This window comes from Verticillium dahliae, genomic scaffold, assembly GCF_000150675.1.
Source record: "Verticillium dahliae VdLs.17 supercont1.2 genomic scaffold, whole genome shotgun sequence".
Taxonomy (NCBI): Eukaryota; Fungi; Ascomycota; class Sordariomycetes; order Glomerellales; family Plectosphaerellaceae; genus Verticillium; species Verticillium dahliae.
The window spans coordinates 1,507,703-1,535,535 of NW_009276916.1; the positions used below are offsets into that span (position 1 = coordinate 1,507,703).

General features: G+C 56.8%; 6 protein-coding genes across 6 annotated transcripts in view; 2 read left to right on the forward strand and 4 right to left on the reverse strand.

Annotated features, from left to right (window-relative positions):
* Positions 1–4,586: 4,586 nt before the first annotated feature.
* Positions 4,587–9,340, reverse strand: VDAG_01319 (uncharacterized protein; the record flags this gene model as incomplete). The annotated part of the gene is made up of 2 exons (XM_009650205.1): positions 4,587–8,900; positions 8,960–9,340. The coding sequence occupies 2 exons, from the start codon at positions 9,338–9,340 to the stop codon at positions 4,587–4,589; spliced, it is 4,695 nt and encodes a 1,564-aa protein (XP_009648500.1).
* A 950-nt stretch (positions 9,341–10,290) lies between these two features.
* On the forward strand, positions 10,291–11,691 carry VDAG_01320 (thiol-specific monooxygenase; the record flags this gene model as incomplete). Its single annotated transcript, XM_009650206.1, has 1 exon — positions 10,291–11,691. The coding sequence occupies one exon, from the start codon at positions 10,291–10,293 to the stop codon at positions 11,689–11,691; it is 1,401 nt and encodes a 466-aa protein (XP_009648501.1).
* Positions 11,692–12,954: 1,263 nt separating this feature from the next.
* VDAG_01321 (GAS2 domain-containing protein) lies at positions 12,955–16,014 on the forward strand (the record flags this gene model as incomplete). The annotated part of the gene is made up of 1 exon (XM_009650207.1): positions 12,955–16,014. The coding sequence occupies one exon, from the start codon at positions 12,955–12,957 to the stop codon at positions 16,012–16,014; it is 3,060 nt and encodes a 1,019-aa protein (XP_009648502.1).
* Positions 16,015–16,601: 587 nt separating this feature from the next.
* Positions 16,602–17,640, reverse strand: VDAG_01322 (isoflavone reductase family protein; the record flags this gene model as incomplete). The annotated part of the gene is made up of 2 exons (XM_009650208.1): positions 16,602–17,516; positions 17,560–17,640. 2 exons carry the CDS (start codon positions 17,638–17,640, stop codon positions 16,602–16,604), a joined length of 996 nt encoding a protein of 331 aa, XP_009648503.1.
* Positions 17,641–18,811: 1,171 nt separating this feature from the next.
* Positions 18,812–20,807, reverse strand: VDAG_01323 (NADP-dependent malic enzyme; the record flags this gene model as incomplete). Its single annotated transcript, XM_009650209.1, has 3 exons — positions 18,812–20,041; positions 20,097–20,527; positions 20,612–20,807. The coding sequence occupies 3 exons, from the start codon at positions 20,805–20,807 to the stop codon at positions 18,812–18,814; spliced, it is 1,857 nt and encodes a 618-aa protein (XP_009648504.1).
* A 5,391-nt stretch (positions 20,808–26,198) lies between these two features.
* VDAG_01324 (acetoacetyl-coenzyme A synthetase) overlaps positions 26,199–27,833 on the reverse strand; it is a gene marked incomplete at both ends in the record, with an annotated part of 2,316 nt that continues 681 nt past the window's right edge. The window contains 2 exons of the mRNA XM_009650210.1: positions 26,199–26,357; positions 26,462–27,787. Coding sequence (XP_009648505.1) covers positions 26,199–26,357; positions 26,462–27,787 — 1,485 coding nt within the window. The remainder of the gene's footprint in view (positions 26,358–26,461; positions 27,788–27,833) is intronic.

The following is a 27,833-nucleotide window of genomic DNA, read 5'->3' on the forward strand; positions in this document are numbered from 1 at the left end:
TTTGAACAGTCTTTACTAGACCTGCTCGAAAGTATGGGCCCCCCGGAGGAAACCCAAGACGCGAAGCGTGACGCTATCTTTTTAGGACATGGGGACGCTGGGCCTGGGGCGACATGGGATGTAAATGGGCGCCTTTGGGGTTTGGGTCGAGGGTCTTGGGTCGTGGGTCTTGGGTCGTGGGTCTTGGGTCGAGGGTCGTGGCTCCATCGGTCTTGGGGGGTGGATGGATGGAGAAAGGGCAAGAGTGACAGGGATTTCCTGCGATGCAGCAGGTGCATCCACCGACGTCGCTGCCACGCTCTTCAGCAGGTTACTACTGTACATTACATGGAACTGACTTGCTCAGCCTTGGTTGGTGCTGTTTCCAGGTTGCTTGGCTCTTGGCTCTTGGCCTTTGGCCCCTGACCCTTGAAGGTGCCTGCCCCCTTTGGCCCGCTCTGTGGCACTTGCCGCCTGACTTCTTCTGATGGCTGAAGACGTGCTTTTGTTTGGTCGTTGACGTTCTGGATGTCTCGAGTTGTGGGGTCAGACGCTGGTCACCTGAAAGTCCCTGTGACGGTCTGACGTTGGCCTTTCACATGTCTGACAACATGACCCTCCAGTCCTTGTCTCCCATTTCCACACATTTCTGGCATCCTGATCATATGGAGAAGAGAAAAAATCCAAAACGCTGATCGCCACATCAGCACTGTCCTGCACAATGCAATGTCCGTTCGGTGGGGGGGTCTGGTTTGGTTTGTGGGGGGACGGCGCCAGGCCAAGTCACTTCGAGAGAAAGCACCTCCTCAGAGCTCCTCAAGCCATTCAACCCTCCGCATTCGTCCTGCACTATCCGCACTACCTCTCAGCCTTTCGCACACACCCGGCCCAGCCTGGGGAGACGACGCGGATGACTCGAAAGAAAAGTGGCTGACACATTGCAGACGGCCAGTACCTAATCGTGACCTCACGACAACAGGCACTATAGGTCTCTTCCAACTGGGGTTTACCTAAAGTGCATTGCCATTTCGAAGAATTTCGAAGAGAATCTCGTTACCCCCTACTCCCGAAATCTTCTGCCGCACCAAGGATACCTCTCGGCACCTCTCACCGAGCGACCACCCTCTCCTTCACCGCACCTGGCAGCTCCAGTCCTGGCAATGGAAAGCGGCAAAACAACGCAAAGCCACGCAGCAAACAGGCTGCGACTGCCAGCGCGCCAGCCCCGATTCAGGAAGGCTGGCACTGTCGCTTTTCCCAAGTTTGTGTGGAGCAGCCAATCACCGCCCACAAGCCCCCGGTCCGCATCACGAGTCAAGGGCTTTGTCAAGGGGTGTGTGTGTGTTGCTGGCTTGCCGCGTCGAGTTTTTGGTCGGCCACTTCTACGAAAAAAACACACCGCGATCACGAGGGCTCCCAAGGAATTTTCTGGCACTACTCAAGTGGTGAACGGGTTCTTTTCTAGCTGGACCCCTTGATGCTCCACGCCCTGGCGCCCTCGCGCCAGCGGTCGTCGTCAAGCCAGACCAGACCTCGAAAACCATCACGGTGTGTCATCGACTTGAAGGGCCAATTAAGCGATCGAAACATGCTCCCATTCGTCCATTCACCTTTGCTCTTCTGACAGATCAGACTCGATGCTACAGTGTGACGACAAGACAAGAATCTTGGGTCAGATCATGACAAGGCCTCTGCACAGAGACTGGCGATTCATTGGCCTTCCCACGGAAGTCATCCACGGGATCCGCTCTCTGCCCTCCCACGGTCCCACGGGATTCGAGTCCCCCCCCCGGTTTCCCCTCCAAAATCTCGATCGCGTTTGCAAAATGCGGACTGCCCCTCCTGGCCCAGTTCATCCTCCAACAAGAAGACACACACGCACACAGCTCCTCTGCCCCTCGAGGTCCCGCAGGCCCGCCCCTTGGTCCGAAAGAGGCAGCCCCTAACCCCGACGCCCAATCACGCCCCCCGTCCCTCCCCATCGGCGAGAGTCGGGAGGAGCCCGCCCAGGCTTCTCACATTGCGACTTTCTCTGGGCCTGCGAGTGGAGACGCCGCGATGCCCTCATTACAATTTCGAGCTCGCTGGCTGGCTGCTTTGGATGGCGCTCGCTGTGCTGCTCGTCTCTCTCGCCGGGCTGATATCGTGGGGTGGTATTCCCAGCGTATATCCACACTTTCTCCCCCGCCAGCGACGTGCTTTGTAAGTACCATGCGGTGTGTCAGGGTGTGATTGTCACGGCAGGCGCCATCATCATCATTGACCCTGGTTGGCTTTTCGTTTGGAGCAGAACCTCGCCAGAGAGGCGATAAGATTGGGCTTCTTCCCTCAAAGCTTGAGGCTGGCCATCGTGGTGGTGGCTCAGGCCGAGTCATCGCCCGGAGAAAGACTATTACGGGGAGGAGAGATGGAAATGGACTTCCGTCCGTCGCATCGGAGTTTCGTTCACACGACACAAACACACTCTCTCTCTGTGTGCTGACCTCAGCTCCAGGCTCGTCCTACGTACCACAAACAACCATCAAAGCTCTCCGGGGTGCTTGAGCAGGGGGGGAGACGAAAGAAAACACGGCGTCCTCCTTACGTGCTCATGGCGTGCCTGACATGCTGCAGAAGATGCGAACTGGTTGCACGGAAATTGAAAACGGGACAGCAACATGACCAAAGAGACGAGACCTGTCAAACACAAACACACCCACAGCAGAACACAGAACACGCAGCAACACACATGCTCCCTAGAGCCACACCCTCCGTGTTCCATGCTGCGCCCTGTCCTCCCTTGCCCCGGTCGGCGACTCGATCCCGGCTCCTCTTGGTATGACGAACGCCAAACCAGTCTGAACCATGCGTCGCGGGGAGATATCGACCACTTGAGCCTCACGAGTCCAGACTTGTTCGCCGTATCAGGTCATGTGCTCGTCCAAACCCCTTACTAGAACGGGCTCACCGTACCATTGACAGTAGGGTGCTTGTAACCCATTGCCACCTGTCACTTGCGACTGCCGCTTGTTGTTCCTTTGGTTCATTCCCCTCATGTTCCAACGAGGGCAGTTCTCCGGCCCTTTTTCCCCAGATCACCCATCAAAAAAACGCTCCCCCAGCTTTTCTTGGCAACGTCGACAGACCACGATTCCCCTCCCAAATCCCCAATTCCTCCGAACGTTGTATCTGTCCACCGATATGAACTAGACAAGAACACGTGTAAGTGTCCTCATCTTTCGGTCAAGCACCATAGTATTTCAGCCCGTCCCGCAGCCCAGCCAATAAGTTCTGAGGTGCATCTCAAGTAAAGAACCACAAGTTTGAAAGCCTGCGATGTATGCCTATGCAAACACCCTGCACCACGGTCACCGTACTGGACACCCTCAATCAAATACTAGACGCCCCCCCCCCCCCCCCCCCGGGCCCAAAATCTGTGTTCCGCTCAGGGAATCCAAGCTCGGGGAGCCCTCCGCTCCCTGGGTACAAAATAATACGCCCCTTTCGGACTTAATTTTTTTTATTTTTATTTTTTTTACCGAGACGCCCCCTCGGCGACGAGACGTGCACTCGGACATGCATTCCGAAGTACATAGTAAGGCAAAGGTGCAATGGGCCAGGTGGAAGCTTGCGTCCCGCTACCGAGTCTCGACCTTGACCCACCCTTGACCCTGACCGACCCATCCTCCACCAGCCTGGGCAGAACGAACCGCTAATCCACAACCCCCAGCGCAGCAGTTGCTGGTCGTGAGCAGCCGTGCGGCGCGCGTCTAATCAATCAATACTCCTTTCCTACATTTAGCGTCCGACGAACAAACGCACCCGCGCCCACTTTCCGCCTTCCTCCTCCTTCTCACCCCGCCAGAGTCTAGAGCCCCCAGGCGTAAAGAAAGACCCAATCAGTAACCCGCCTGCCTTGCCTTGCCTTGGCCCGCCCCTGCCTTTCATCGCCTCGGCATCCACCGTCCTCGTCTCGTCTGCCCCGCCCTCCTTCAATTGTAAGTACATGTATCAAGCACATGTATACATGTACGATTTCCTCCCCCGCCAAAGCAGTCGCACCTCGGCCTGCGACCCCTGGACGCCGATCCAGCTCTCCCGTTCTCCACGGGGTTCTCCAGGCCTTGGCGAGGCCGTGTGGCACGCACCCCGCTAGCTCGGTGGATGAGAGGGGAGGAAAAGGGCGCGGAACAGACAAGACGCAACACAAGGCCAAACAAACAAGCAGAGCGCATAGAAAGAACATGTCGGGACGCGACGGCTCGATAGTGCAATGCACACGCCCCCTCTAAATTTTTTTATCGTCGGAAACTTTGCGTCTTTGCCCCATTTTCGCGGGCAAGGGGGGTGGGAACGAGCCGGGATGTCACGATGCCGGCAGGATTGAGTATTTTCCTATTCCAACAATAGTGGTGGTTTCTTGTCCCTTTGTGAAGGTGCTTGACCTATGACAGACTTTCTGCCCCTGGTTGATGACTACACTGCACTGCCCTCGCTACCTTTCCGAATGGAACATGACCAAATGGTGAGAGTTTCCCACCGCCCCCGTTTGTTAACCATACAGTAAATTTTACATGACCGATCCAACACGTCGGATCATCTCGGCCAAGTCACGGAGAGGGCCTCCGCTACTTGCTTTCCTCCCCCGCGCCCAACGCCTTCTCGCCGGCCTTGCTCCAGCGTGCCTTGGGAGCGTCTTCGATGCTGTGATACCACTTTTTTATGAGCACGGCAAAGTCCTTGTCGCCCGCCGAGAGCTCCATGGGTGGACCCATGATCTGCGGGGGCCGCTCGTCGTCCGGCCCGCCCTCAAAGACGGCCCAGCTCGACGCGTCTGTAGATCGGAGGCCGAGTTTCCCCTGAATGTTGGTCACGTTAAACTGCCGAAGGAGCACGGCGTCGCCTTGACGCACAAGGGGCAGTGCCGACTTTTGGACCCGGAAAATATGCACTAGCACGGGCTGCGTCGGCACGATGGAGTGGTCTGCCACGCTGAAGGCCAGCATCATGCCTTTCGGCCCACCTTTGGCACGCTTAGCGCCGGGTGGCTCCGCTGTCGCAATCGCCAAAATGTCGACCGTCTTGCCCGGGGGCTGCTGGCGAAACACCTTGAGCGAGATGCAGTCCGGCACATCTGATCGCAGCGAGCGGTTGAGCTTGAGCTTGATGGCTGCCGGAGAATGATCTTCGGCTCTCTCCTTGGCGGCACGGGACGGCGAGTTGAGCGCAGCTTTCGCCAGCTGCACGCTTGAGTCCTCCTCCGCCTCGGGCGTCGCCTCCTTCTGCAGGTTGTGGCACGCCGCTCGAGTGACCCGAACTGTGTCGGGCGTTGACTGCCAGTCGGATAGCCTCATTGATCGCCTACTCGCAATGGAACCTCGAGCGAGCCTAACACTCGGGTCATCACCCTGGTCAGCCTTTTGCTTGTTCGTTGCCGATGCTCGCGCCAGCTTGATACTGGGATCGCCCTCTTCGACTTCATCGGCCTTTGTCTTGCTTTGGCTCCGCTGTCGTTGCGAGCGTGTCTTTGTGGCCGGCGTGTCTTCGACGTTATTCTCTTGGCCGGAAGGACTAGATACTGCGGTCGGTTGAGGTGACGCTGCCTTGGGCTCCAGTGATTGAGGCCTCGATTGTGATCTTGTCTCTGGACGATGGCCAACAGTTTTGACAGGCGTTTGTTCCTGGTCCACCTCAAGGTGAGCTTCTTCGTCTGGCGCTGTAGCTGTTGGCCCATGTTCCATGTCTGGCGGTAAATGGCCCGTTTGTGATCTGGTCTCGGGCCGATGCCCAGTTGTCGCTGGCGAACTTGCCTTGGCGCTCTGTGTCAAGTCTTCGGTTGACAGATGAGGCGTCTCAGGGCCCTTCTGCTCCTGTTCATGAGCAGTCTCATCATCTGCTCCAGGCTTTGTCACAACCACAGATGGCATGACTGGTGTTGATGGCACCTCGGCTATCTCTTCAGATTCTCCTTCCTTTTCGACTTCTTGCTGCTGAGTGTCATGAGGCGTAAGGAGTTGAGCATTTGCATCCTCCATGGCGGTATCCAGTCCATTCCCTTCATACGTATGGGAGACCTTGGGCGACTCGGCGTCTCCAGACAACCTGTCCTCCATAACAACATCCTCCTTCTCATCATCCTCTGGAGCTGTTTCCGCCGCGTCAGGCTGCGAAGGTTCTGGATTTGTTGCATCGGCTAAGCGCACGTGTCCATCTACAGAATCCGAGGACTCCTCTTCGGATTCAGCTTCGGCACTACCTCTTGCGTCTAGAGGCATGTCTTGTTGAGGAGGTTCACTAGTCATGCTAGAGCTGGTCTTTGGCGGCAACAAACGCTGCTCACCATGTTCAGGCGGTTGCGAAGATTTGCGGTCAACGCCCGATGTATGGGGAACAGCATCCGTGCGCGGACTGGAGCCAAGTGCGTCAACTTGTGGGGAAAGAGCCGGAACTGTTTCTGAATATTCAAGGTCTTGAGGGGCATCAGGTGGACCCGGTATCGCGCTGGTAGGGGAAATTGGGCGCACTTCGGCAACCGCATCGTCTGGTCCCGGTTCCAGCTGTGCCTCTTCTCTCCTCGTGGTGTCTCTCATGGGAGAGGATGGAGCAAAGTTCATAGGGGAAGAAACTTGGCCCACCATTTCCGTGTCATTATCCTGGGCAGCCGTCGGTGCCGTAGTGGTGATGGCTTCGTCCGGAGTGGTATCCAACATGTCCTCGTCGGGTTTCGGATCCTCGCCCTGCCCAAGCTCCTCTACAAGTGTAGTCTTCTCAATGATCAGGATCTCCGATGACCTGACCTCCAATGGTTGGGATACATCTTCTTGGGCAGTCTGTTGGACGGTCTGTTGCATCTCCTTTTCCAGCTCTGCATCAAGCTGGTCGGTATCTGCCTCGTCTATATCAAGGGCGACGTTCTCATTTTCAGGTATCAGGCTTGATACCTGAAGTGGCTTGATCGGGCTCATTGACTCCAAGTCATCTTCTAAGAAAGGCGATGAAGCCGCTGGTTCGTCGGTCGGTTGCCGCACATCTTCGGGCACTTCCACAAGCAACGGGCTGCTCAGGTCCTCTTTGTCCTCAGCTTCGCTCTCTACCTCCGATTCGTCGTGTTCTGATGCAGCCTCGCTGCCAGGATCAGAAGTGCCGTCTTCGGAAGAGTCACGGCGATCAACCACTTCCTCGCCAGACGGACTATCCATTTCATCCGCGGAACCGTCATATTGCGGTACAGGCGGAAAATCGGATTTGACTGCTGCTGGCTGGACTGGAGAGCTGTCATCATCGTCAGAGTCCGACAAAAGATCAATCACTTCTGGTGGACCATTTGGTTTGGCGGGCGCTGGAACTGTAGGGGATTCCGCTTCAGAGAAGTCTTCGAGTGCCCCATCGTCATCGTCCCCTTCGAGTCCCTCCTCATCATCTTCATCAAGCTGCTCCTCTTCGAACTCTGAGTCGCGAGGATTGTAGATCTCTTCCTCTTCTTCCTGTCCAAAGTCAGACTCCAAGTCTGAACCCTCATCGTCGTCCTGTACATTGCTTTGGTTTCGATACTGCGTAATGTCATAATCTCCTCCGGCGTCCATTTCTTCTTCATCATCGTTTCCACGTCCTGAAGATGCAGACCTACTGCGAGAGGTTGCATAAGACTGCACATTGGACGGCTCAAAATCCATGTCACTGTATGTCGGGGCGCCGAACGCCTCCTCCGGACCATCCTCATCATCAATCTGAATATCGTCATTGGGGTCTGCGTTGGCATCCTCGTCTCCTTGATCGTGGCCTACGTCTTCCAGGTCATGTACAAAAGGCAGGTTGGAACGGGCCACAGGGCTTGATGGAACGTCGATTACTTCAGTGGTGTGCGCCTCTCCCAAAGGATCAGGGTAAGATGTCGAGGTAGCATCAAATCCCCAAGGTGGCTGCTGCGGTTCGACAATTCGGTCGACAAACACCGTGTGGTGTGGCGAACCATGTAACGGATCCCCAGCCGGGGGCAGTTGTCCTTGGGTCAAGGGAGGATACGAAGCCACCTGCGAGGCGAAATGCGAATCTGCTTCCTCTTCGATACGAGGGTAGTCATGGTGCGACTGCGTAGAGTGGGCGGTTGGTGGGTCAGGGAATGTGTCCATGCCCATGCTGTAGTGTTCTTGAGCAGCGAAGATCCCATTCGAAGAGTGCTCGATGTCCTGCACATATTGCTGGTTTGGTTGTGACTGCCCAAATTCGCCGGTGTTGAACGACGGCTGTACAGTAGCAAAGTCGGGCTGATGCAGGGGAGCAAATCGGTCACCCAATGCTGGGGATAACCCTGGCCCGGCTTGCAGGACGGACGAGGAGATTGAGATGTGAGCATCTGCTGGTACCTTACTAGGGGTGTCGAAAGCCCCAAGTCCGTGAATGCGAGGCTCGGCCGTCACATCGACATGGTGTGGAGGAGAAAACCCGAGCTCATCGGTTTGGCAACCCCCATCAACCATGGACACCTGTTTTGAAGGCGTTTCCGTCGGAGCATCGTCGGCCGGGTCGTCGCTTGTAACCTCGTCGGTTTCTTCAACATCCGGAGTCGGCGATCGGCTTGCATATCTCCATACGCTACTGAATCGACCAGCTTTGGGGGGTTTCCGTCCCTTGCCTTGGACATCGCCTCTGTCGTCGAACGGATCCGGGCCACCCTCGAAGAGTGATCCATATGAAATGCGCGCCCTCTTAAGGAAGGCTGGCGAGGCGAACTCTCCTGGCTCCAAGATGCCTTCTGCGGGACGTTTTGTTCGAAGTGTCGTCTCTGGGGTTGGATCACGGGGCGGCGTTATCGACCCTGCTGGGCCGTGATCTTGGGTGGCGGCTGCCAGAGCGGCTACGTCTAGCTTATCGGGCTGTTGTGCTTCGTCAAGGGGTAGATCGATATTGAGGAGCTTCGTGTCTTCATGGGCGACGCGCGCAACCTATTCATGTCAGCTACTTGATCGAGACGAGTTGTTGGCCAAGGGAGGTGCCAGCCTACTAGCGCCAACAGCTTGTGATTGAAACGAAGCTGCCATTCCAATGGAGTGCCGATAGCAGGCATACGAGTGTCCCGCGCGTCCCATGCAGCTCCATCGAGACTAAGAGTCACCTCATCACCGCCTCCCAGACCAAGGTCCGCGACAGCCTTCGCGCTGGCACCCGTGAATTCGATTCTAACAGTGCCACGATCACGGCGCAGTCGGAAGTCGGGTTCCGCAAGGATGAAGGCAATGACATCTCGCAAAGGGCTGTAGGGCCAAAAAACGGTGATTTCGCCGCGAATGACGCGCTTTGGGGCGTCCTGAAGCTCGGGATTCAATTCAGCTATTGCGGTGCCCACACCCGCGCGTAGCTGCGCAGTCAGGTCATTCTCCGCCATGTCGTCATGGGTCGTCGGTTGGCCGCAAGGCGTCAGCGTTTGCGGTGGAAGGATGGTCGGGGTCTATAAATCATCGGGTGTTGCGCGGGCGGCAAGGTTCGCCGCAGTTGAGGCCGGCAATGATGCTCAGAGATGGGTTCTGGTGTCTCGCGGTGGTGAAGCAATCGGGTGTATTTGTGGAACGAGAAGAAGCTCCGAGTTGGATTGATTTGGGTGGATACCTAGGTAGGTAGTGCCTGCCAAGTTCCTCTGTTGATCGTGGCTGCCGTTTGGCGTCTGTGCGCTTGCTTGTACGGAATGGCCAGATTCAAGGCGATGAACATGCAGGATGGTACATGTAGGTGCCCAAGGTGCCGTACAAGTAGGTACCATCAAGGCAGGGGGAGACACACCAGTTCGCTCGTCGAGGTCCCTAATCATGATCAGTATATCCAGGCAGTCACTGGAGCCAAACCCCTCCTGGCACCATGTTCTCCGCATTGCTCTCTGGCTTTTTTCTTTGGCTTGTTTTGCTCAGGTGCACGCTAGGTAGATACCCGTCGAGCGTATATATGCTGGTCTCTTACATGCCTGGGCCAACAAGGCTCAAGAGACGCTGACGTTACAGTACCTATGCACCTTAACGCCAATATTTTGCTGTAAATCATCGCTGATGCGACTGAAGAACATCATACGACGTTCAGAATATCATTTCCGCGATTCACGTCTTTCGCATCATCCGATAGTTGGCGGATGAGTCAGCACATACAGGGCGCCAATTGCTGTGTCCATGATTTGAGTCACGCCATCTAGGGACTTAACTCGATGAGTTGATGTCTTCACAGTATCATTGGGCCATTACCATCTCAAAGGCATTCAGTCGTGTCACCGCTCTCGGTCAACCAACGGGCTGTTTCCAAGACGCCTACACCGACACTTAGCAGTATACGCGGTCCTTGCTTGGTCTCTCGATGGGTTCGTACGCCCCTCTTCCATTCGATATCAAGAAGATCGCCATCATCGGTGCTGGACCATGTGGTCTTGCGGCAGCCAGATATTTGCTGGACCGTGATGTCTTTACATCAGTCGTCATTTTCGAACAACAGCACGAAGTTGGCGGTGTCTGGAACTACAGCCGAGACCCGCCCGGGTCGGTTCGTGTTCCTCAGACAGATCCATTTGGTCCTCCGGAGGCGCCTTTGCCACCACGGAAGACCGGTGATGCACCCATATTCCCCTCGCCAATGTACGAGACGCTTCATGCCAACATTCCAGGCTCTCTCATGAACTACAAGGATCGGCCATTTCCCCAGGACGCGTGGGCCTACCCTTCACGCCAGACCATCCAGAATTACATTGGGGGCTACGCAGAGGACCTTTGGTCTCACATCAAATTCAATGCCCAGGTCGAAAGTGTCGAGTTGACTCAAGACGCTGAGAGAGATAGGTGGATATTGAAAGCCAAGTCAACCGTCGACGATGAAACCATCAAGGAGACCTTCGATGCTGTAGTCGTGGCCAATGGTCACTACTCGGTGCCGTTTCTACCAGAAGTCAAGAACATCAAAACCTTTCACACGACTCATCCAGACATTATTATTCACTCAAAAAACTATCGAACCCCGGAGCCTTTCGCCGGCAAAAGAGTTGTTGTGGTGGGGAACGGGCCTTCCGGGCTCGACATTGCGCGACAGATTACTGGTGTGGGTGCCCAGACGCTCCTATCAGTCCGCAGTCCGACCCCGACGGACAAACTTGAGCACGTCGGGGCGACCGAGATTGCCGAGATTGTGGAGTTTCTTCCTGATCAACAGGCCATCCGGCTCAAGGACGGTTCGGTGCAGTCCGGCATAGATGCCATTATATACTGCACGGGCTTTCTCTTCAGTTATCCCTTCCTCCCTGGGCTCGCGCCCAACCTCCTAACCAAGGGCAAGGGTGTGTTTGGGCTGTACAGGCACCTGTTCCTGATACAGCACCCGACGCTGGTCTTTCCAGGGTTGCTGATGAAGGCGGTTCCATTCCCGCTGTCGGAGGCCCAGGCGGCTGTCGTGGCGGCCGTGTGGTCCAACTCGTTGCTCCTGCCGCCCGTTGAAGAACAAGAGAAGTGGGAGCGGGGTCTGCGCGAAGAGAGGGGCGAGAACCTACACACGTTTCCGACACATGGCGGAGATGGACTGTATATTAATGAGCTGCATGACTGGGCACTGAAGGGGTCTCCCGCCGGGCTTGAGGCACCATTCTGGAACGACGAGAGCAGGTGGGAGCGCAGCATCTTTGCAGATGCCAAAGTACGGTTTGAGCAACGCGGCACGCAGGCCAAGACGTTGAAAGAGCTGGGATTCGTGTACCCCGGAGAAGGGCACTGGTAGGGTCCGTCATCCCATGTCTACGTAACATGGGATGAACCTAGGCTTGCCCGCGGCAGACCTGTCCTATCGGGTGGATCGAGCAAGCTTCATGACCAGGAAGCTGGATGAATCGCAGGCCCAGGCCATAGTGTCTGGAGCAATTGTTGCCGCGGTGAGATGTGAGAAAAGGACTGTCGGGCGCAGCATCCTGAGAACGTTTCAAACAGGATCCATGGGGTTTTGTGCATAATGCATCACAATGCAAACCAACTCTACTGTATGTATACTCCACCTATTATGGATCACCTCATCAGCCCAGCGCTGGCAGTGGAGCAGAGAGGCTCACAAAGACCCCTGTCGCATAATCACCCATGGCTGTATTGAGATGCAAGATCCAATGGTGCTGGCGGTACGCGAATCAATCTCAGCAAATCTCATTAAAACCTTTCTGTCTAGGACAGCCTGACCCGGTGACCGATTGCTGGCGACCCAGCCAGAGTCACCAAACAACTCCTTTCCTCTGATCTCGCACCTCGACAACCTCCCGTTTGCTTTGGGCGTTTGTTCGTTCCTTCTCTTCTCTGCGTCAGTGTCTTGCAGCAGCGGCGATCCCGGGGGTCGTGCTTGCTTACCTTACGTGACTCTGGGCTGCGTGAGCCCTGTTTTCATCCTGGTACCCGCATTGCATCGTGGGGAAGCTGCCACCTGCGCGCGTTGTCACTGCCTGACGAACCCTTGCGACATTCCTCTCGGCCACTCCTCCCGCTCCTTCAGCCCACCAACTCGAACACAGGCCGCCGACATCATCAATCTAGAGCACCGTCGTTGCCTCGCGTCCACAAAAGGTGCGACCGGTTTCACAGACCACGTTCTTCTGTGCCTACCTGTCGCCTGCCGTCTCGTCACCTAGCGGCGGCGCCTGTCGTTGCACAAAGAAACGAGAGGGCCAGTTGCTTCAGGAAAGGCGAGCCAGAACGATCCTCTCCCCATCCGATCAACCTTCCTACCTACCTTGGTACCTAGCCGAAAGCATCCAGCACCAATACCCACGCCTACGCTCATTACGAGAACTCTCGAAACCTGTCCTACCACTTCCACCCGAAACATCTTCCTACAAGTCAACCTCATCTTCGACAACGATGGCCTTCATCAGCCTGCCCGCAGCCTCTCCGCCGATATAACAATCCGCGAGCCATGCCTGACGCCACCGAACGCGTCACATCGGACGGACGACTAACCTGACCAACCAACAGCAGCAGCAACAAACACCGCCAAACCGCCATCATGTCCGATCGCAATCCTCTCAAAACCCCCGTTCCGCCGGGGCCTGGCTACAAACTCAATCCCGTCACCAGGCGCCAGTATCGCTTGTCCGACGAGCACTCCCCCACCCGCCAGCGCCTACACGACGACCTGCTCAGCCAACTGACGCCCTTGTCTGCCGTCGATGTCCTGGATCATCCTACACCCTCACTGAAAGCATGTCTCGATGCCGCTACAGCTAACGAGCGAGATTTTGTTATGCGGACGGCTGTAGCGAGCCAGAAGATCTACGAGTGGCTCGATGAGCTCCTCGAATGGCCATGGCCTGCCGATGGCGGCTCAGCTGGCTTTGAGGCGCCATCTACAACCAGAAAGAAACTCTTCTCGAAGGAGACGATTCGCTACGACAACGGAGACAGCAGCACCTTCCTCGGCAGCCTTGCCGCCGATGATGTTGCAGCTTACGACGACCGTGTCGAACAAATTTCCCACGAGCTGGACGACCTAGAGCTCGACGATATTAAGACGCACGTCTTGCACAACCACATTCTCCCGCTTTCCAGACCTGGGACCCCTTTGTCCGACACTGGCCGTCCAATTGTATCCATGGCAACTTTCAACCGGCTAGACGACCTGGCTGCTGTGATCACAGCAATCATCATGCAAGCCCTTCCAAACATTTCCAAGCTCAGCCGTATGCTGAATACTTGGCGAATCCGGATCACCGTGTTGCGTGGCATTCCATCACTTCTCGCCGCCATAACCGATGCAGAAGTTGCGCTGGAGTCGGGATGGAGTGTCATTTCAGCACCACCAAGAAACCCCGTGTCAGCACTCGGCAGCCCTGGTCAGGAACCTGGATTGACCAATGCTGAGTTTGACATAATGAAGGTAGTTCTGCAGAAGAAGATCACGAGGCCTGGCCGTGATCTTGATGCTATGCTAGATAGCCTCGAGGGTCAGACCGACACAGTCCCCGAGAGCTGGATCGATCGCATGGAAGCTACAGAGCATGGGTATGCTGCTTGGTATGTGGCATGTGAGCGAAAGATCCGAGAGGCAGAATGGGCCAAGACGGCACGGGCCAAAGCTGCCATCAACCCTCCACAAAAGCCAATACAGAAGGCCACGACTGGGACGACTGGAGATGGTTCTCCCGTTAAGCTGCGGGATTCGACATCATCAAGCAGTACACGCGCGGCACCTGTACCCATCACCATTCAGCTTCCGATTGACGATGTCGTCGACGATGTCTCATCTGACAAGGATACCGAAACTCAAACAAGAGACATGACGCCTCCGAAGACGTCTGTTAAGTCGCAGCGACTCTCGGCAACACTCGAACCCAAGGCTCAAGACACGAACTCGTCTTCGGCGCACCCCTCCCGATCTCCTCTCCGGACACCCGTCTCATTTCACAAGCGGCATGAAAGCTATGACGGCTCGGCAGATGATGTTGATCCGGTGAAATATGACGTGCCATCCCCTTCGACATTCAATGGCGCACAGACTGCAATTCTGAGCCAAGTCTTAGGCTCAACGTCCCATAATCTGGTCTCCCAACAAACACATGAAGTGTCAAACGCTCAAATCCTTGAGGATACTGATCAGTCATCTCCCATTGATGGTCCGGGAGACAGCCCAGGTTTCTCTGCCGGCTCAGATGACGAGCCAGAGTTACCGCCACTCGTTCACGGGGGCCGACGCTCCAGCTCTGCTTCTTGCTCTTCGACTGTGATTCATGGTTTTGCCAGCCAGGATGGCTTTAGCGACATGCCTGAAATTTCCGCCTCGCCACCGCTGCCTCGCAAGCCTTTTGTTGAGCAAGGCAGTGACTTGCTTTCGCCGCTTGCATCCGATGGACCAGACACATCAACATTCTCGGAATTCGCCCGACGAAGAGACACGTCCGACTCTCGTAGCCCGTCCAGCTCACCCCCACGACCCAGTTATAGGGACGACAGTGCCAGCCCGATGGTGGGGCCCATCCGTGATGACGACGACCTGCAATCCTCTTCGTTCATCGAACCATCATCTTCCTTCATCGAGGAAGATCTTGATGAGACAGTCTCATATGTTGGAAGCCCTCACAGAAATTCGATCGGAGGTGACGAGCACCTTAGACAGCAAATCAGCGACATTTTGCAGTCTATCCCCGCCAACATCAAGCTTGGATCTACTCCTAGCAGGGTCAACCTTAACCCGCCCCCACCGGACCTACCTTTTCAAAAGGCCAAAAAGCCTCTTCGGGATCCCATTCGACGAAGCGCGTCTAACCTGTCATCTCGAGCATCCACGCGGGCCTCCACCCGTGCATCCACTCCAGCCTTTCTGCTGGCGCCGGCGTATGGCAAAAATCCCCGCCCTAAGCGTCAACAAGGTACCGACACCAAAGTGTACCATTTGTCACGATCCACTGGCGAAGCCCCAATCAAGCTACTCATAAGATGTGTTGGCGAGAACGGCGAGCGTGTGATGGTTCGTGTTGGTGGCGGTTGGGCCGATCTGGGCGAGTACCTCAAAGAGTACGCTACTCACCACGGACGAAGATCAGGGAATCCCGACGCCAATACGAAGATTGAGGTACGCGACCTGCCACGTGTAGCGACTTCTGCCAGAGCATCAACGGCCAGTCCACCGGGTCGGCCAGTGTCTGCTATGGAGTACTCTCCCGTGGCGCCATTGAACGTTCGCAAGACTAGGAGGTCTTTCGGCGCCAGCAGCCTTGGTGAGAGGTCTGCTGCTATGGCATCGTCTGCCAGACCACCCGCCCTGCCCAAATTGCCGCAGACACCTGCTCCGCCGCAAGAGGCTTCAGGGCAGGATGGTCCATCGTCAGATGGATCCTCAAGGTCAAGATCCAGCTCCCATCTCAGCTGGGCAGAGGAGGACACGTCGCTGGGCCTTGCGGGCCCCACAGGTCGCAAGGTTGAAATGAGCGAGGAGAGCAAAGCTTGGGTGGAGAGCGTCAAGCAGAAAGTGCGCATCGCCAGCGGAGAGCGCAAACTAGTAGCAGAGGATGGACGTTTTGGAGATATGGGTCGCGTTGGCGGCACGAAACGACTGTTCCGGAAAGGATGAACTGGTGACGGTAAGCAAGGGGCAGAGCGGACATTCATTTTCCAGGGCAAAGGAGCGGACCAGGGTGGCACGTTGGGGAGCACGGCGTGCGTTGCATATCGAAGCGAGCCGGCGTTTGGAAGCCGATACGACACCACACAAAACTCGACGAAACACAGCACCTACTGCACTTTCACTGGCTGACACGCCATCGACACATACACACCTACCACGCACATTCATTCAACCTTCATTACCTTCGTTCATACGATCATTCTACTACCATATCTCTTTTACTTTTGTATTTTCCCCGGCGCTGCATGTCTTTTTGGCGGCGGTTCATTGTTGATAGCACAGAGCATACAATACCCATTTTCGTTTTCCTGTCAAAGCAGATATCCGAGGTCATGACAGAGCAAGTTAGATAAGCTTCGGGCTAGAGAACCAGCATGTCATACTTTCGAGCTTCCAATACCACCATGTGCATGGGTCACTGTTAGCATGGCTAGGGATTCTGCGACGTGAATGACATACTATGCACTGCAATAGTACGGGGTAAAGTTCGCCAGCGTTCGTTCTATCTCTCATGATCCTTTCCATGGCATGGCCTACGAGTTGGTACCAGCAGAAATTGCAGCCTTTATCTCAGCATAGACCCGCTTGGCCTCTCCCGCCAGCACCTCCTTGGCATACTCCTCGAGGGTGCGCGGCTTGAAGTCGGGGTACAGCTCGCGCGCGTCGAGGTAGCCGAGGTACGCCGCTGTCTCGGGCGTGTTGTCGCCGCGCACGCCCCAGCTGTTCCAGTACTCGAACTGGGCGCGCTTAAACCACTCGGGGCTGCCGAGGGCGAGGTCAGCCGCCGACAGCGCCTCGCACGTCGTCGCGACGGTCTGCGCGTCAACATACGCCCGCTCAATCGTCTCGCCGCTCAGCCGCTCGAGAAGGTCATAGGCCTCGGTCTGCGAGGTCAGCGCGCCAAAGCCAAAGACGGAGCGGTTGAGGGTGCGCGGGTCGAGGACGGCGCGCGCGAGCAGGCGGCCAATGTCGTCGAGGTGGGTCTGGGCGAAGCGCGTGGCGCCGTCGCCGACGATGAGGTCCGGCGCGCCGATGTGGGCGTAGGCGTTGCGCTTCGAGGGGAGCAGCGGCAGCGTCATCTGGTACCACCAGCCAATGTCGAGGACGGTGTAGGGCAGGCGCAGCTTCTTGATGTGGTTCAGGTTGTCCTCCTTGATGTCGCGCAGCGAGAGGACGCCCTTGGGCGGGGCGACCGGGGCGAAGAAGCACGGGACGAAGCGGGCTACGCCGGCGGCCTTGGCGGCTGTGGCGAGGGCGGGCTCCGAGGCGAGGCCGGCAAAGTTGACGGCCGAGACGAGCGTTTCGAGGCCCGTGAGGGCCGTCGCGAGGGCGGTCGGGTCGCTGGTCAGGTCCAGGGGCTGGACGTTAATGCCGCGGGTGCGGAGGGCCTCATTGGCCGAGCTCTGGAGAGAGGATGGCCGAGTGAAGGCCGTGATTTCCTGGTGGATCTCGTTAAGGTTTGCCGAGCGACTTTGGTTGATGCATGCTTACGAAAGGGTGAGGGTGCTCGAGGAGGCCATTGACGATGGAGGCTCCCGTCTCGCCCGTAGCGCCAAGGACTCCGATCTTCATGGTAGGTATGACTTGACGCCGGCGAAACTAAATGCGAACAAAGTCGTGATCCGCAATCCGGACGTTCGGCGACAGAAAGGTGCCGAACGACAGCACTTTATATGGGTTTGCCTTGCTACATGCTTGGCGTCCGTCACGGCGACGATTCAACGTCCCCTGACATGACGAAACTCCGCCAGGTCCGCTCTGACGGGCCCCACTTCTCCGCGACGGAGACCCCTTAGACTCCGATCAAGACTCCGACGTCTGGCATGAAACTGCCATGCGCATGCTTGTCAATCTTCTATCTCGCATTGTCATCATCTCGACAACCCGAATAGTCTTCTAGTCTGGCTAGTCTGGCAGCCTGAGAGCTATAGGTCAAGTCCGCCTTCGGCATGACAAGCCCGAGTGTCTTATAATCATTATCAAGCTTACAATAGCAGAGACATGATTTCATGACTGCTCCGAATGAGCTTCCGATGCTTCACGTAGGGATCATGTGTTCTCCACGCTCAAGAGTCGAGATCGTAAGGAGTCAGTACCTTTGTAACGAGTGCCTGTTTTAAGCCCTTTTGGAGTCCAGCGACACTCATCGATACAAGTGCTGTATTGCGGTCCCAGCAAGCACAGCATCCCTGGAAAGTCGATCTGCAAGATGAGAGAAACATTACATTTGATGTTGGCCGGATGTGGACATGTCACACACAGACAATTCGGGATGAGGAATTTGCAAGCGCATGCCTTCCGAAATCCCAGCATCCAACCCCCAAGAACTACTTTTGAATGCCTCGTAACATCGAGCCTCGCGTCAACCGACAAATTATTCACTCCATCGCTTCAAACATTAACAATGATAATTCAATTCATAAATACTTGTATTAGCTCGTTGAGCAATCTATCCCATCAGGTACCTTCGTAAAGATAAGGTCCGTCTAACCAAAAGTAAAGCCATCTCAACTCTTGAGATCCGAAAGGTTGGTATCTTATATATGCCTTCCCAATCCGGAGGATCAGGCGCTCGGCATCGCGTGGCGTCGCGCGCTCTGCCAGAAACCATGTTTCTGTGGCGCTAATGTTTTCCTTCTCTTCATCGACGAACAATCATGTGTAGCGCCAGTCAAATTCAATCGCTCACACCCAGGAGACATTGCTTCTCCCCTCACTCCATTTTTTGCTCCTGCCAGTGCATCTAGAAGCGGGCCTTCTCGGTACCGAACGACATGGGGTCATACATGCGGTCCTTGATGTAGGCAGTCAGGGCAACATCGCCCCACTCTTCCCACTCGATCCACTGGGATTCAGGGAGCTTTGAGACGCCTTCCCTGCGGGCAGCCTTCATAACTTCACGGGCAACGACCAAGCTAGCGTCACGGACACGCTCGATGTTGGGGTAGATGAGGCCCTTGTAGATTTCCTCGGCGTTGAGAGACTCGGCGAGCGCAGCAGCCGAGGTGTAGACCATCTCATCGGTGACGTGGGTGGCCTTGGAGAGGATGGCACCGAGGCCGAGGCCAGGGAAGACGTAAACGTTGTTACCCTGGTTGGGGTGGTAGGTGATGGCCTGGCCGTCGGGGGTCTTCATGGTGAAGGGGGAGAAGGGGGAGCCGGAGGCGAAGATGACACTGCCGTCGGTCCACTGCACAGCCTGCTCAAAGGTACACTCAGCCTTGGTGAGAGGGTTGCTCAGAGGGAACAGGATGGGACGGCGGCCAAGGCCGCCAGAGTCGACAGAAGCCTTGAGGGCACGGACAGTGGACTCGGTGAAGACGCCGAAGGTGGCCGTGAGACCAACCAGGGCCGACGGCTTGACGTACTCAATGACCTCCTCGAGAGTACGGAACTGGTGGCCGTTGTTATCGGTACGAGCGAAGTACTTCTTGTGCTCGGCCAGGTTGTCACCACGGTCACGGGTGACAAGACCCTTGGTGTCGACAAGCCAGAACTTCTCACGCGCCTGCTGCTCGCTGAGGCCGCGACGAGTGTAGTACTCGACGAGCTGCTTGGCAACACCAACACCAGCGGAGCCGGCTCCCATGAAGACCAGCCTCTGCTCCTCAAGAGGAACGCCAGACAGGTTCACAGCACCAATGTAGCCACCGAGAACGACAGCTCCAGTGCCTTGGATGTCGTCGTTGAAGCAGCGGTACTTGTTGCGGTAGCGGTCGAGGTAGTTGAAAGCCTTCTCGGTGTCGAAGTCCTCAAACTGCACAACCATGTTGGGGAACACCTCAGTAGCAGCCTCCATGAACTCGTCCATGAACTCCTGCTGCGTCTCCACAGAGACGCGCTTGTGACGGAGACCGAGGTAGAAGGGGTCCTTGAGGTTGTCCTCGTTGTTGGTGCCCGTGTCGAGAACGATGGGCAGAGTCTTGGAGGGGTCGACACCAGCGGCACCCGTGTACAGGGCTAGCTTGCCAATCTGTGAACCGTTAGCTGGGGGATTGAGTGACCATGGGATGCAAGAGTTGGCCTACCGAAATGCCAACGCCGTTAACGCCAAGATCACCCAGACCGAGAATGCGAGAGCCGTCGGTAACGACACAAATCTCAGGGTCGGGGTAGGGCCAATTCCTCAGCATGGTGCGGATAGACTTGCGCTGCTTGATGGAGATGTAGAGGGCCTCGGGGCGTGTGTAGAGGGAGGAGTACTGGAGGCAGACGTCGCCAATGGTGGGGGTATAGACAAGAGGCATGAGCTCGCGGATGTTGTCGATGATGACGCGGTAGAAGAGGTCCATGTTCTGGTCCTTGAGGGTCGAGAGGTACATGTACTTGTCGATGGGCGTTGAGCGTGTGTTGATCATCTTCATGGCGCGGGCGCTCTGCGTCTGGATGCTCTCCATGACGTGGGGGATGAGGCCGGTGAGGTTCTTGGAGACGCGGTCATCGGGGGTGAAGGAGAGGCCTGGACATGTTAGTCAGGGCGAAGAGGGAAGGAAAGGGAAGGCGAAGAAGGAGAGAAGGAGAGAAGGAGAAGGACGAGACTGACCCTTGTTCCACGCAGGCTCGCGCAGGACCTGGTAGCCGCAGGCCGACGACTTGGGGACATATTCGGTGCTGCGGTACTGTTGGACCTCGCCGTAGTGGTTCTGGGCATAGCCCCGGTGCTGGTCGAGGGCGGCGGCCTTCATCTTTTCTTCAATGGCGTTGATGTCGACAGAGTTCATGGGGTTGAAGTCTGTCATTCTCCGACAGGATATGGAGGTACGCTTTGTAGACATAGACGTGCGGGAAGAGCGAGCGGAGATGCGGACGTTGAGGAGGCGGGGGAGGATGACCGAGGCGTGGATATATCAGAGCTAGCAGCACTGTAGGGATACGACGCCATTGAAGAGGTGGAGGTGTGATCGGGATTAGGGGTGGAGGAAGACGGGACGGAGAGGATGGTGGTGGTGTTGGTGTTAGTGTTGGGACGGGCGCCGGGACCAGCAGCGGCAGCTCGCAGAGAGGGAGGAGAGGACGAGGTGAATGCTCGAGAATGAGACGGAGACTGATGGGAAAGAAAGGAAGAGCTCGTGACAATGCACCTGCCTCGAGAGGTGAGGAAAAGGCGGCTTTTGACGTGTCCGACGGAGGCGATTGGGGTAGGGACACCCAAGGCCCGCCAAGTACCGAGACTTTGGCGCATCCCGGCGAGGGGATCGTGAGTTCGAGGCTGGGCCTTGTTGCAAAGCCTGCGCAGCGAGTTTCACGAGGGGTAGTAAGTACCGGTACTTTGGGGCAGGTGGGAAAGAAAGAGCAGGGGTGTGGGGGGGGGATGGCAGCCGCGGAAGAAGGGGGGGGAAGAAAGATGGGATGGATGGAGGGTGTGTGATGTGCCTCCGGGATGAGATGTCGATGAGGCACTGCTGAGGACGACAGGAGCGTCCGGGAGGAACCAGGATTTGGAGAAGGGGTGGCGGCGGAAGCAACTGTAGAAGGAGCAACCTTGAGCAATGGAACGTGAAGGAGCAGCGAGAAGACAATCCGGAAGGAGGGGCCGGGGAACGAGATGAGCTCTCTGGTCTGCCCTTGCCTGCGCGTTCAGTCCAGTTCCCGGTGTTAGTTGGTCTGTGCCAATGGCTCAACCTCGTCCGGCGTCTTGTTTTTCGCCTTGGCTGCTGCCCGATGTGATATTGGGAGAATGGAGAATGTCGGAACGAAAACAAGAGTCGGCTGCAGGAGACCCTGTCGTGTGCTCTCTTCCCTTTTTGCTGTCTGTGTTTCTTTCTCGAACCCAAACCTGCGTCGACCGGCCCTCCGTGGGACGGCACCGAAATTTGAACCTGGCACTGGACGGGGCCGATGACTCAGGTCCAGCAGCGCTCGCTGGCTCTGGATCGCTGCGGCTGGGTCTCTGGGTTGGGTCTTTGGGCTTTGGGCTTGGGAGGGGAGGGGGGCGCCAGCTGCAGGGCCATGGATCGCACTCGGGATCCAATGACAGGGGGCCAACACGTCTCTAGCGCATCCGCCTTCCGCAGTCTGGGGAAGAAGCAACCCCAAAAGTGCCCCCCTAACCCCCTAACGAGACCCTCACAGCGTTCGCGACCCTCACCGACGGTGAGCTCCCCGATCTTATTGGACTGCATGACTTGGTTGGCCCAGCATGGTCAAGTATTTACCCCCCTCCAGCTGGACGGTTGCCTCTCCACCGGGTGAACACTCTTACGTACATGGTACATCAGGCCCTCGCGACGTCCGGCGCAGGCATGCCTGGGTGTGCTGTGCGTTGCCTGCTCTACGTGTTTGCTTGCTTGGTTCGCAGATTGGTTTTCCAACTTTTTTTGTTGGGACATGCCTCCGGGCGTGGGAGCGACGGACCGGTGAGGAGGGTTGGGTTGGGTGTCCGTGACGGCGCTCGTCCAATGTCCAATGTCCAATGTCCAATGCTGTCGTCAGCCTGTCAGTGCTGAGGCCACCCCCTGCGTTTACTCTTGCTTTGCAGCAGCGTACACATTAATTAGTAGGGTCCGAGACCTTGAGAGCTGACAGGCTGCACGGGACCGGGCTGCCTCTGGCGGTCGTACCGGCCACCGATGGAGGAGGGCACACCGACAAGGCGCATGCCTCGATCCCTGTCGATGGTTTATTCTTCTTTCGCTTTCGTTCGTTCGCCTACTAGCTCCGTCCATGTCGCTTGAGACTTCGCCGCTGTCCGATGGCACCGGACCGGCGTCGAAGTGGTCTTCCCCAAATGCGTCGTGCTCAAGATGGAGTAACCCAGGAGAAATCCTCCGCGTCAGCACCGGCGCTTCACGGAGGAGTCTAGACTGACAAGGTACCCGCTCGAAGAATTCCGAATGGGGTCAAAGGGAGTACTACTGCCCTTCATTCTGTCCGTCTTGTCTGGTCATCCCTGAAGATCTCGAAGTGAAGTCGGAACGCTCAAACGCAAGGCTTTTTGGAGACGAAAATTTCTTGGGGAAAGGGGTGGGCTCGCAGCAGGGGGTGGGCAGGATTCGGGGAGGGTCGATTGCATGAGACGCCCCTGTCTCGCGTGTTCGACCTTGAACAAAGGGGCCAATAACACTGCTGTCAAGTCATCCTGAACAGCTGGATCTGGCTAGTTAATGCTCGTCTGGCGGGCCCGGCATGACGGAGTCTACCCCCCCTGCTCGTGCTGTTACTGCCAGGCCTCTTGGCTTCAACATGGCAGGCTAGCGTCTTTAGGACTAGTCCTCTCTCTTCCACTGGGGCGGTCCAGCCCGCTTTCTCAGAGTTTTTTTTTTTTTGTGTTTGTTTGCCCGCCCTGGCTGCATGATCCCCAAAAAGATGTGGCCCCCCATTGGAGGCTTCTGACAAAGCCTCCCTATGAAAATGGTGACAAACGGACGCTTCCCTACCAAGAGACCTGTGAAATTGGGGAATCACGACATGGCCCATGGGCAGTCTTTGCGAAGCAAGACGAAAACACTCCTCCCGACTTGTTCCGATATGGAGGGCAGGGGCACGGCTAGCGGCAACCACCATCGGCAGTCGTCCGTGCTGCTCTTTCGCCCTGCAGCAGACGAACAATCATGACGGTTTATGACTGGTACTGACCGGACCAGGAGCTGGGCTGGTACCTGGAACTGGAACTGGAACCGCCAAAACATTGCGGCTGTCAACCAGTCCGTCAGGCTTGTCCGTCAACACGGACTCGATGGTCGATTCGATCACAAAGTCAAGAAACCCAGCGACCGCTGAAACACAGACTCAGATTTGTATGATCACCATGCTGGCCATGTCTCTCCACCGCCCTCAAACATGTGGTGAGAGGGGGGGTAAGAAGAGACGGCAGACTAGTTGACTGGAAATCACGGCAACGAGGGTTTCTGCCTCTGCCCTGTAACAATGGCGACGATCGGCCAAGGCTCGTCCCGTCTCGCCCAACCTTGGGATGTCATGCCGCGGACGGGCGAGCTGCCAGGGCTGCACGTTGCGAGTCGGACCTTTCAGGCCAGAGTCAGGAGGATGAAACTTTTCGTCCGTCCCATGTCCATCCCCATCTCATCGTGTCTGTACTTTGACTAGCCGTGGAGCGCGCCAGGTTCAGTGAGGAACTACCGGACCTTCGATGTCTGATGCGCCCCAGCGGAGTCGATCCGCTGTTTGTCTGGATCCGTACGTTGCGCTGCGTGTACCATGTACGCGAGCATCCAAGTGAGCTACGTGTGCGAGGATTCGGATGATACATCGTCGATGGATCACGATGGCCCCCTTGACTTGCTCTCACTTGCTCACCAGATGAACGATGATGGGGCATATGGGGCACATGCCCGTCAGCCTTGTCTGGGTCGGGGGACTTCGGACGCACGAGTTGCTGCTGCTACACCAGTCTCCAGTCTCCAGTCTCCTACCCAGCCAAGGCAGCTCACGCGAGCTCCTCCGGCGGCAAGACATCACCCCCCTTTTTCTGTGCCATTGACCCCAATTGTGTGCATCCGTGAGTGCTACCCCAACTTGACGAGTGAACTGAGGGACAAAACACACACACACACACACACCGCTTGATATCAACACTTTGCTCACCTCCCGATGAATCAATCAATCCTCCTCCACGCAACAACACTACTGCACAGCTCGGCCCCTCATCACTTTGGCCGATGCGCACCTCATTCCATTGGCCTACCTGCTGGATCACAAGCGCGTCATGTCAATTTCTCCTCCGACATGTCCCGACATTTCCCTTGCTCCCCACCGTAGAGTTTCCACCCCGCATGACGATGGGCGAGAGAGGTGTACCGTATGTACATGGTAGACGGCCAGAAAGCGCTGATGCACCAGCGGGTCGCGGAGAGTGGAGGCGGGCGAGCTGAGGCTGTTGAGATGGGGAGGGGGGCCTTTTCCTCAACTGGCCATGCTCCTCAGCACGCAGTTGGCCAGCTTGTTGGTGGTCGTGCTCTGTCCTCCTCTCCCCCGCACAATGGAGGCTTGACGCTAACACCACAACCGCAAGGTGAGCTCTTCCTCCCCCAAGGAAGGTTCCAACCCCGCATATCGGAGCTCCTGCGTGTAAAGCGTGCCAAGAGCAGCTTCGATCGGAGGAGAAGGAGGGGTCTTGCCTCGGTTGGCTTGGGGCGCCCTTTCCCTTTCCCTTCCCTTGGATCGCGAGGCATCTTGGACGTCCGATGAGCCTCCGATGACTCTTATCACGGCCCATCATCTCTGGCAGCTGAAGATGGTGCAAACGTTACTTCGCATCTTGGGCTGGCTGGGCGTCGAGGCGTCACCTTCTGGGCACTCTATGCTGTGCACCATGCCTACCAGCACACATTTGTCAACCGAGGTTGCGTCGATGACTCCTTCTCTCCTCTGTCTGCCTTGCAGCATGATGCCATGCACGATGATGGCTCGCACTTCGCATGCGCGCTGACTGCCGAGGCGTCACTGATCCAAGCCCTTCTGAGAGTCGAGTAGCCGACTACAGCGCCGCCTCGGCCGTCGTCGACGCTCCTTGCACATGTCTCCTTTGGGATTGCCGAACACCAGTCTGAGGCTGGGAGCTCACGACACAGCCGATGAGGCAGTTTTGCGTTTGGCTTTCGTTCCCCTCCGTGATACGGCGGTGGCGGGCTTGGCGGGCTCTTGTTCTGTTGGTGTGTGTGTATCACGTTTCGCGCAGGTGAAGCATCGGCGCCGGGATCAGCATCTGATCGCCGAAAGTATGCTTAAGATGCCCGTCGTATGAACCGCGGTATCAGATCTGGGAGACCCCACATGCCGGGCGGGCGAGGGGCTGTTTGATCGGACCAACTGTCTGACACACCCGGGGGGCCTCGGGCCAGCTCTGACAGAATGTCGGCGATCACAAGGAATGTGACTCTGAGGTTGCGATTCCGCGAAAATCAAGATGGGGAAGGTGATCAGTGGGTTCCCCCAGAACTGCTTGAGAGTCTGGCTCGCAGGCTGTGCTACTCTCTTCGCCTTCTTCTCGGCCTGCGACTGAACTTCCGATGTGCTCACTATATGGGCGAACGGTAGGCCAGTATCACCCCCATCTTCGTAGATCATCACGCCATGTTCATTTCTATGCATGCCACCTTTACTGTTGTTGTTCTATGGGTGTCAAGACATGAACCTCGTTGACTCCTAGATTTCCCATATCCCAAACCTCTCTACAGCTTCCCCTTCCCAGCGACCAGCTCCTCGACCTTGGCAAATTGGTAATAGTAGTCTAGGCTCTTCGGGTTCAGCAGCGTCCCGCTCGGCTTGATTGTGTGTCCCGACACGATCTGCTTCACTGGCAGTTCGACCTTTTTCAGGTTCACAGTCGTCTGTCTTTTGTCAGAATCAATTCCATCATCCTCACAACACAGCACCAGAACTTGGCACGTGGCACTGGGCTTGAAACCAAAAAGAAAAAAATAACAGTACTCACTGGAATCTCAGGCGTCTCAAATATCCAACGTGGGACATGCCTCTTCGTCAGTTCCTTCCCGATAGCTGCCTTGACCCCCTCCACCAGCTCACGGTCAAACTTGTGTCCGGGCCGCATCATGAGGAAGAGCATGACACTCTCATCGGTGTCGTTTGGCCGGCGCTGCCCTACGCACAGGCTGTCCGCCACGCGATCGGCGAACCGTCTCTCGATGACGGCGTAAATCTCGGCGCTGCCGAAACGCACACCCGAGGGGTTGAGCACGCCGTCGGCCCTGCCAAGGAACGACACGTTGCCCGTCTCGGGATGGATGGCGCAGAAATCTCCATGCGCCCACACGTGGTCGAAGCGGCCAAAGTACGCGGCGTGGTATCGCGAGCCCGCCGGTGCCGTGTTCAGGGTCGAGGCGCCAGGGCGTGCGGCGGCGTCGCCCCAGAGATAGATGGGGATGTTCGGGAACGCCGCCGTGGCGACGAGCTCACCGGGTTCGCCGACGGGGAGTTCCTTCCCGGGTCCGTCGGGCAGCTGGGCGTCGTAGATGGCAATCGGGACGCCGAGGGAGGGGCCCTGTGTTCCGCCTCGGTACACTGGCGTCAGGGGGTTCATGAGGCCGAAACAGCCAGCAATGTCTGTGCCGCCAGAAATGTTGGCCAGATGCACGTTTTTCGGGAACCCCTCGTCGTAGAACCAGTCGAATAGCTGATCTGACAAGACCATGCCCGTCGTAGAGACTATGCGGAGCGACGACAGGTCGGCAACGTCCTTTGGGCGGATGCCGGCCTTGGCCATCTCGAAGAGCCAGCGCGGGCTCGTGCCGAGCTTGGTGATCTTCTGCTCGGCCATGATGCGGATGAAGGTGGTGAGGTCGGGCTGGAAGGGCGATCCGTCGTAGAGAATGGCGCGGGCTCCAAAGAGGAGCTGCGCCACGTTGGCGAGGTACATGATCCAGCCGGTCGTGGTGTACTGCAGACCTACGGAGTCGGGTGTCACGTCCTCGTGCAGGCGGGATTCCTTGGCAACGCTGAGCAGCAGCGTTCCGACGGCGTGGACGATGGCCTTGGGCGTGCCCGTTGTGCCAGAGGAGTAATAAATGAGAAAGGGGTCTTGAAAGCCGACGTGCACGAAAGGGGGCGGTGTGGCCGACGCGGACTCGAGGAAATGGTCGAGCGTTTCGGCCTTGGGGATAGAGGAAATAGCAAGGGGTTTCTCAAAGCGGCGGATGGAGACGATGCCCTCGAATCGATCGCACTCCTTCATGCCCTGGGCGACACCGGCCATCTTGTCTCGCAAATCAACCGTCTTGCCATTGTAGAGGGCGGCGTCGTCCTTTTATGAACTTGGGGTTCACCTGGACCGTCCTCTGCAGAATGCC